Consider the following 10,149-nt stretch of genomic DNA (forward strand, 5'->3'; position numbering starts at 1 on the left):
GCGGATAAAAGTTCGCGGTGCCATGGGGAGCGGCGGCGGGCGGCCGAGCCGCTGCCTGCCCTGGCGGCCGGCGCCCGCTAGGGGTCGGGCTTGCCCGCCCGCTCCCGCGSCGCAGGCGGGAGCCGTTAACGGCCGGCCGCGCGCCGCGCCGGCTGCCGCCGGTTCCCCGGCCTCGCCTGTGAGAGGTAGATGTGTACATATGTGTATACACATATATACGGACATATATGTATTTTTTAAGCATCAGTTTAGTGTATATGTTCACCTGGGCAGAACCTGCTCCTCTGCCACATGGTTAAAATTCGCTGGTAGCACGGCTGATGTGAGCGTAAGCTGTCACAGAATCATAGAATCACTAAGGTTGGAAGGGACCTCTGGAGATCGTCTTGTCCAACCTCCCTGCTCAGCAGGGTCACCTACAGCATGTTAGACAGGGTTGCATCCAGGCAGGCCTTGAAGATCTCCAGAGAAGGAGATTCCATCACCTCTCTGGGCAACCTGYTCCAGYGCTCCGTCACTCTCACAGGGAAGAAATTCCCCCTCACRGTCAGGCAGAACTTCCTGTGCTTCAATTTCTGCCCGTTGCCTCTTGTCCTGTCACACGGGACAACTGAAAAGAGTTTGTCCCTGTCCTCTTGACACCCTCCCTTCAGGTACTTATACACATTGATAAGATCATCAGTCTTCTCCAGCCTGAAGAGGCCCAGCTCTCACAGCCGTTCCTCGTAGGGCAGACGTTCCTCTGATCATCTTCATAGCCCTAGAGGTGCTAGGACACTTGGACACTTGGTCCCATTGTAACACAGCTAGATCTAGGAAAAGATGTAGATGTCTGCAGCAGGAGACCAGGACTTGCAGGATGCAGTGATACAGAAAACTATGGCTTGATTCAGATTCCATGGCTAGTAGCTAAATTTGGAGCTGCCTAAACTCTTCATCATGAGGGTTAGAAACTCTCTGTATTCATCTCTCTCGGTGACAGGGCACCTGGAAACAGGTCAGATAAAGCTAAACTTCACAGAGTGGCCGCTAGTGTCTAAGGGGAGCAGGAGCAAAACTCTGGAGGGTTCTTGGCTTTAACACTGAAAGCAGAAAAATTGAGATAATCGCTTCAGTGCTTTTCGACATTAAGTGTAATGCTTGCATGGTTTGGACTTTCCCATGGCAAAACACCCATTGGCTTTTGGGGTTTTGCTGAGACTCTGGAAGACAGGAGAGGTTATGGTTACAGTAACTGGAGGTAACTGGTTCAGAATGAGTGTGGTGGTTTCACTGTGCTCTTTCCTGGCAAAGGAAGGAAGGGAAGGGGCACCAGAGGCTTTCCTCATTCCCACCTGTTCCCCATTCCATCTCTGCTATGAGGGGGGTGAGGGACATGTCTTTAGATCTTCTAAGCAGACAGCCCTTTGACTAACATTACCTTCAATTGTAAAGAAAGTTCAAGAAATGACTGTAAAACTGAAGTCAGGCCACTTCAATGCTTATTTGTTTATTTATTTWATTTTTAATGGACCTGTCCAGGGGAGGGTGGAAGAACCTAGCTGGGCATAGCTGTAGTTTGTGGTAAGTCTTCTGCGTGATCCTGAGAAGAGCCTCAGTCCTACTGCACTGGAAAATACTTTTTCCCTTCTCAAGCTGCTTCCTTCTGCCAGTCTTCTCCTCCACCCCTCAGGGCCTATTTTTATTAGTAACACATAATCTAGGTTATAATAGTATAAAGACAACAGCACTATATATCTCTTCTGGGGAGCCATTCTTGGTGACCAGGTTTTGGATCACATATTCTCCAAAGCAGGGAGTGTCCTGGTCTCTTGGTTATTATGCTTGCTTTTTTTGTGCAGTCCTGGAAAGAGTCTGTGCTTATATTATAATGACAACAGTAGCGTAACCSTACCCACAGAATTAGCTCTGTTCATTTAAGGTGAGTTAATGTCCTGAAATCATTCACAGCCAATTGCTTCAATGGTTGTTTTTAATTCGGGATAATATATTGTTTTTATGTTGCATGGAAATGTTACCAGTCTGTGTGGGATGGACACTTGGTCCCATTGTAACMCAGCTAGATCCAGGAAAAGGTGTAGATGTCTGCAGCAGGAGACCAGGACTTGCAGGGTGCAGTGATACAGAAAACCACGGCTTGATTCAGATTCCATGGCTAGTAGCTAAACTTGGAGCTGCCTAAACTGTTCATCATCTTCCTGCTGACTTCTAAGGGAACCTGGGACTTTGCATATAGGCATTCCCAGTCTGAACAGCTGTCTTCTGCCTCCCATGTAAGCCCCATCTGCACACAGAAATGCAATGTCCCTAGGTCTAGTGAGGGTCACAGTCTGGTAGACATGTTCTGCTTASTGCTGCCAGGATCATACTCTTTATAATACAAAAAAATGAGGAGTGAAAAGAGCATATAATATTCAAGGGAACTCTCTTGGTGTCTAACAGTTAAATCAATAAAATATGTGGTATTATAATGGTCTATTGGTTTAAATAGAACAGCCTGGGGCTTTGCAGAGGGATAAGGGATACTCATTTGATTCCTTTTTTTGGTGTAACCAGTGCTGGCTCCTCTGTTTTCCATCAGTTTTTTAGGTAGGGTACACTGGATTTTGAAGGGTAGGAAGTGAATATTCTCAGCTCTGATAAGTAAGAGAAATCTTATAGAGTTTATGATCTAATAGTTCTCTGGTAAACAATTTACTCTTTCTTTTTTTTCTTTTCCTTTTTTTTTTCATTTGAGAACTAATCAACAAACATTGTTGCAACTGCATTTCAAAGAGAAAGGATACAGTTTCAAAACCGAACTTTACCAGGTAACAAATAAGACTGAAATACAGAAGCTATAATCATCTTAACAACCAAAGCATAACATACAGAACAAAATGAAATATAAAGCTGCTGCCTCTTCAAATCTCCCTAAATAAAAAGGCAATCTGATAAGGAGGGCTCTTTATAAAAGTCTGCAAAGCCACAGTTACATGGATGGAAGCTGAAGTTATTAAAGTTCAAACAAGCAGTAAACTGCACATTTTTAGCAATGAAAGCTAAATAGCTACTGAAACAGCAATATTTGTGGCCAATTCTTCATATTTGAATCTTCATAATGATATCTATGAACTCAGAGGACAAGGTGCAGGAATTTAAGGTCTAACCTTTAGTGTGACTAGCTTTAGGCAGAAAGCTAGAACTTAGGACCAAACTGGTTCTATCTGGGTTTAAAATATAGCAAATACAAACTGTAAAATCATATGAACATTTGATAATCAAGAACTAACTGTTCGTATGGATATATTAGCCCCATGATATTAAATTCCTTTACTACGGTACTTAGAAAGTTAAACYGAGCAGTCTCTCCTATTGAATTTTATGAGCAAGTATGACTTGAAGTGGTACAAGCTRGAACTGGAAATAAACTCTCAGCTAATAAGTCTGGGCTTTGGATTAAGAGAGATTGAAATTTCCAATAGAGATTTATCTGTACTCTGCTCAAAATAAGTCAATATAGAACTTTCAAAACAAAAGGAACCAGACAAGCAAAAGTCTGAGCGGTTATTTCTATTCGCCAATTGTAAAAGATGCAGAAAAAAAATAAAAATGTATTAAGAGTAATAAGATCTATGTTGTTTTCCAATTTCTTTACAATACCACTAGAGTTGTATCGTAGTACTGGAATAATTCAGTCAGTAGAACATGCTGACACAATGAGCCCTAGGCACACATGTCATTTCAGCAGAACTTCAGTGAAGGCAGGGAAATAACTTTGAGCTTTCATCCATGTAACTGAGATCTGGTTTGGGTCCTGTATGCCTAAATAGCAGTGTATCACCAGAGTTCATGTGTATGGAGATGRGTGAAGTATAGGCATAGATACTAAAAATGATATACCCCCAAGAAACTCTGCTTATAAAAAAAGTAGGAGAAAGGAATGGGTAAACAGCAGTGGATAAGCCAAATGTGGTCATGCTTTTGGAAATCAGTGGTTTGATATAAAAARCAAAGACTAAGGTTCATAGAAACTTGGCAGGATCACTGGGCAACTTGCTGTTCTTTGTCCTTCCCAAACACTGCTCTTATACTGATTTCAAATGCGTTTCTCCTTTCTGTTCTGATTCTTCTTGGTCTTTAATTGGATTCTCTAGTTGGACTGGCCTTTAATTTAGTTTGATTTACAAGAAGACTGGATTGACCAAAGAGGCCTACCACCTCCTCTTGRGTTTAAATCTGGGGAAATAAAAGAGCTGTCACTAAGGGAATGATGTATGTCCAGTGCTGGCCTGAAGAACTCAAGTCAAACTCAGGCAGTTATGAAAAGTGACATCATCCCAGGCACTAAAGTTGATGGAAAGATTCCTATTGACACCCACACCTTTCTGCTTCTGTGAGGTTGTATGAGAACATTTGCTCTGAATAGTGAATTCGTCACTTAGAAGTGCACACTATTCTCACACACACGTAGATATAGGAGAAAAAAAGTTCYAGCTGGTCTGAGCTTTCAGACATGATTTTGTCACTTCCATTTAAGATCTGAAGATTTGTATGCCCAAAAACTTTTCTGCTTTTCATTTGCAAATGTAGCAGCTTTCTAGTGAAAAAACTACCCCTCTCTAAAAACTTGCCTCTTTATATACCATGGGTGGAAAGATGCTATTAAAAAATGAACCTCTCCTTCCACAGAAGCACAAAGTTAACATTTCTAAAGGAAATATGCYCACTTTCTTCAAAAAGATATTTGATACTTGATTTTCAGTGGGAACCAGCTTCCTTATTTCCCCTACACAACTTTGAAACTGCATTTTAGATTAAGAGGAAAAAAAAAAAAAAAAACTCTGTAGGGCAGTCTGATTTACTAAACATCTGGTAGTGGTTTTTAATCTTTCAAGCTAAGCTTTTCCTCAAAAGTGAAAATTATACAGTCTTACCAGCTGTACAAAAACTGGCTGCTGACAAAACATTCTGAGCATCTATATATTTTTTGAGACATGTTTTGTGTTATAAATCAGGATGCCATGATCAAATAGAATGGGTTAGCAGGAATCTCTGTAAGTATTTAAAGAGATAAGCTGCAATGCAAACCATGGGATAGCAAAATGGCATAAGAGGATAAGAATAAGTAGTCTATCTTGGATATTGAGAGAAAGGAAATAAATATAAAGAAATACACAGTTACTTTGGAAGGGATTCCAGGTACCGTAAAACTTGAATATCAGTTTCACTGGAAAGACTGTGAAATTCCATGTCATTAAGTAGACATTGAGGTGTAAATTCTTAAAAGGACTCAGAGTAAACATTCAGAATCTGCAAATGGAGTCACATTTTCAAAAGAACTTAGTGCCAACCCTCTTCTGTTGTGATGCTTGTAATARCATTTGTTAAATTTTTCTTTGAAAATGTAGCTAGTTATTTTGGTATATAAAAGAAAATTGAACTCATTTGCAAATCTAGGCATCAGTTGACTTTTWGTTTGAAAACATACTTTGGTACAATTATATTTTTAATTTGTTAACTGTCCCAAAAATATACTTAATGCTAATTTAAATCTTAAAGATTTTTTGATGCCCACTATAAAATGGGAATTAATGTTTGGGGAAAGAAAACTATAGGCTTTTCTTTTTAATCAATATTTAAAATATTGCAGCAGAAATGTGAGAATCCAAACAATTTTATGGAAGTAACTTTTGCTTTTCGAAAGAAGCTAACTTTTAGACTTAAACATTTTTCCATTTTTTTTAGTAGAATGTCCAGTGAAGCAGAAAACTTCGATTAAATTTAGTCTGGTTGAAACCCATTTTTCTTTACAAAAGTATATTTCATGACAATTAAGAAGTCAAGACCAAATCAAGAACAGTTTATTTGTTTTTTTTTCTTGATGTAGAACTAAAACTCAGTCACCATGTTAAAGTTAGTATTACACTTGAGCTGAAATTGAACAGAGGAAAGTGTTGGTTCAGCTCCCTAAAGTAATTTTTCTTCTGTCACCTATTTTTAACACTTCTTTGTCTCTTAATAAACAATCATTCTTTATAGGACAGTAAAACAGAAGTCAAATAATGTTAGTTGGCTGAATCTTGGCTTCATTCCTGGAAGTCCTTTTTGTTATTGAAATAAGAGCAGATCAGCCATTACTGTGTTTCAGAGAGTGCCATTGATTCAGCCGTTTGTAACTAAACCTAGAGTTACCACAGAAATATTTGTTTGATTCTCCCTATCACTAGGAGGTAGTCATAAAAAATAGATCTATGTCCCCTTTCTTCCATTTTGCTATTTGTACTGTTCCTCTTATCTACATTCATTCTAAAGCTTCTTCATTCCTTATTTATTTAGTCAATACTTTAAATAGCCTTCACAGACATCTGTACCGATAGCTATGCCATTTGCACAGGATGAGTGTATTTTTTTTTTAGGACTCTGCGCTGTATTGAGAACTCTTCCACATGATTTTGGTGTTCTTTTAATCAAGGTAGATATCTGCACAGTAATGTGTATGGGAAGTGCAACACTTAGTTTATCGTTCCGAACTTACACCAAGCATGCATTTTTTTTTTGCATTTTGGATGCAAATTTGTAACCTCAGTCAAAAAAAATGATGTATAGAAAACTTATCTGTGATATTGTTTATTTCTAATTTGTTAATTGCTGGGCCTGTTTGTTAGGCATAAGTTTAAGACATGTTTTCATGACATATTTTCAGTTGATTTAATTATGAGATAGATCTTGGCAACAAACGCCAACATCTCCACACTCTTCATTTTTCTACTGAAATACATATTTCAACAGTAACGATCCTGTAGAAGAATCCATTCCAATGGATTTCAGTGAAGGTGGGAGGCAAGATGAAATCTTGTCTGTCACCAAAGTCCATTACCTTCCAGCTGCACCTACTTCCTAGCATACTTCTGATTATCTTTGCTTGGTATTTTGAATTGTTATGTGAGGGACTGCAAAAGCTGATACTACCCACCTCACGGTTCATTATCAGATCATATCCCTTGCAATTCAGAACAAGAGGCGTCTGTCACCTTGCATGTTGTTCTACGGYGCTTTGTAGGAGGGAGGTCTTGTCTGTACAAGATCAAGTAGAGGAAATATTGCCATGTCCCCCGAGTCTGTTATGAATGGCAGCTCCAAAGTAATATATCTGACTAACCTTAAGACTTTCCATGGGAATAAGAGCAGATTCTTTATTTCTTCTTTCACATCAAACCTCAGGGACATACGCAAATCTTTTTGTCCTTTTCATTTCCTTATGTCTATGCTACAGTGATTTGATTTGTATTTCTTAATTTATCATTTTTCTGTTCTTCRGAGGCTACTTTAAGCTCACGCAGATTTGATTTCTTCAAGGCATACATCCAGTTCTGCCATATTCTCTTATTACCAGAATATGATATTTTTCTTGCARTGCCTTGGAGGTGTTCTGCTTTTCTGTTCCTTTACTCCTCTAAAATAGTGTGAGGTTGTCTTTTTCCAATTGTTGCTCCTCACTGGATTCCCATCATTGCTGCCATTTCTGCTTTCAGAGTCTGTCTATCAARATAGCCTCTTTTATCCTTTTTTGACTGATCTTTTTACTATTTTATCTTAATCCTTGTATTTCTTTTTTCTTTATTTACTTTCCTATGGCCTTAATGTATTAAATAGATTTAACTTTGCGTTCTTTCTGTAATAGCATCCCATGTGGCATTTCTAATCCACTTTTCTTTCCTAGTTTTAATAAAGAACARTCTCTGCTGTATTAATGTAAAATTTACAAATGGCTTCTCATTCTTTTTGTATAATGTCAAATATAGTTTCTGCCATATCTGAAAGCCTATTTGAATGGCAGAATGGAAAATCTTTCCTTATATATTCATCCTTCATTTTAGAGCTATTAATCTTTCTTGGAATCTTTTTTTTCTAATAATTTCTTCATTTTCATGATGGTTATGTATAATTGATGTTCATATGCCCCCAGTGTCTGAATTTCATCATACACAGAAAAGATCTACATGATTTTTAGTAATGCTATCGGAGGAGAGCCTACATTTCTTCACATATTTCATTATGAGGAAATAGTGTCCCTCCACTAAAATGACAATTCAATCAAGAAGCCACTTTTCTCTCTGAAGTGAGCCTTGTTGGTGTTTGTACACGGCATCTGTCAAGTCAACATATCATTGATGTCACCTTTGACTTCACAAGTAAGGACTTGTAAAAGCACTATTAAAAACATCATTCTTCATCATATTTATTTGTTCCAGCTTTGTGTTAGATGGTGGTCATTTTTACATACGCACTTCAAATACTTCCAAGAAATTCTAATATTCCTTCTGTGTTATGGTTTTGCACTTCTTTGATGATTTGAGACTATTTCCARCCTGTATTACAAATTGTGTTGTCTAGAAAGGAGCCCAATGTTTGGAATGAGTTTGGAATACTGACTTCTAGCAGGTATTTTCTCCCTACCTTAGCAGTCTCTCTCTGGTACCCTTTTTGCTGCCCACTCGAGAATTGTCCACAGATGAAAGACATGCATTTGACATATTACTGTCAATACTTGGATTTGTTCTCAAGCCTGTAATTCAAATTATGCTTGTCCTTCTGTGTTTTGATGAATGGGCCTTTATTTTAGAAATAACAAATAAATATCAGTAAGTATACTCAGTGTCAGCAAAGACATACCCTTCTACTTTCATATCCTCTTTGCTTGACAAAGCATTTCAAAAGTATGGACTCAAGTGTTGTGATTTTTCTGATCTTATCCATATAACTACCATTTTTCAGCCTCTGCAGTATGCAGTAATTTATGCTCTAGGTCTGTAGCTAGCTAATAGCAATCATCAAGAATATTAGGTAAAACATGTCAAAAATTACACTGCACCTTTAGGAACAAATTATCTACTAAATATGGTGAGCAGAGGCTTTTCCAGATAAGTATAGTTTAGCTCACAGAAGATGCACAGCAGGAGTAGCAGCAAGCACTGTAGCCTGCTGTTATCTGTCATGCAAAGGGAATGTTGACTTCAAGTTCACTGTAAGTTCGAGAGATCAAAAAGACATAAATCACTGAGTTTATCCATTGGGCATAGGAAGACCATAATCAATCAGAAACTTACAGTATCTATTACCAGTTCTTGATCTGTTGGATTACTGCAGCTATTGGAAATGGGAGACAGTTTAGCACAGTATTTAACATTCCCTTATTTGTATTCTACTTGCTTATCATAGCTGTATGAAATTCAGCTAACTCCAACAATCTTTCAGTCTGGAAAATGAAAACATGAAAGCCATACAAACTATAGGTCATACAAACTAAAATAAAAATCATATTGAAGAAGTTTTAAATACTATTATGCAGAATCAAAATTTATTCTGAAATTGAACTCTTAATACTTAAGAATYACTAATGGCTGGTTCACAGCTCAGCACAGAAAAAAGATCCTACCTAAACATGAATGTTCACATATACATAGCACACCAGCATGAGCAGTAAATACCAACACATACGCTCTGTTATTATAAACAGTCTAAATATCTGCAACRTTTATCTCCTGTTCCTCCTCTTCAACAGATTCACACAGCATTCCTATTACTTCAAACACATTTTGATGTSCATTGCAGAGGGACGTATGAAACATACCTGTCCCTTAACTTTGCTCTTTCTTGAGCTAGCTTCATGGTGGGAGTGTTCATAAGATCTCAAGGAAATACGCAGCCATAGGTAATGATGTTACAGCGACATTATTAACAGGGTCAAGTCTAAAGACTCCAAATGTCAGTGTGGATCAGACAGGTCTTATTGTATCTGTTTAAGAACAATGATTCTTACACAGTTAAATTATTTAAGTGAGTAATGTTATGATTACACAGCAAATTAGGCAATGGAAGGTATTTCCTGCAAGGAAATACTGACGCATCATGGATTTGCTATCTCTCTTGATCTTTAATCATGAGCACCCCACTCAGATTTTCTCATACATGCTATTTATACTTAAKCAATCCAGTAGGTTCAAATCCAGCAGGCTCATATCAAACACAATTAGAGTTAGGTTACAAGTAAAGAGTTTGCAAGCAAAACATTTCTGAAATTGAATGGTTTATATAGCATTTGTTGCTTCCCATTACATATTTGACTATCTGCCATGTTATCATAGTCTATCAGTAGTGTCACTGGCA

General features: G+C 37.9%; 1 protein-coding gene across 1 annotated transcript in view; it reads right to left on the minus strand.

Moving 5' to 3' along the window:
• ADRA2C (adrenoceptor alpha 2C) overlaps window positions 1–9,651 on the minus strand; it is a 14,945-nt gene extending 5,294 nt beyond the window's left edge. The window contains exon 1 of the mRNA XM_085309689.1: window positions 9,614–9,651. Within this exon, the coding sequence (XP_085165815.1) occupies window positions 9,614–9,651 (38 nt within the window). The remainder of the gene's footprint in view (window positions 1–9,613) is intronic.
• Between the last annotated feature and the right edge of the window lie 498 nt (window positions 9,652–10,149).

Source organism: Rhea americana, unplaced genomic scaffold, assembly GCF_003343005.1.
Source record: "Rhea americana isolate MKP2758 unplaced genomic scaffold, rheAme1 scaffold_30, whole genome shotgun sequence".
In the NCBI taxonomy this organism is placed as follows: domain Eukaryota; kingdom Metazoa; phylum Chordata; class Aves; order Rheiformes; family Rheidae; genus Rhea; species Rhea americana.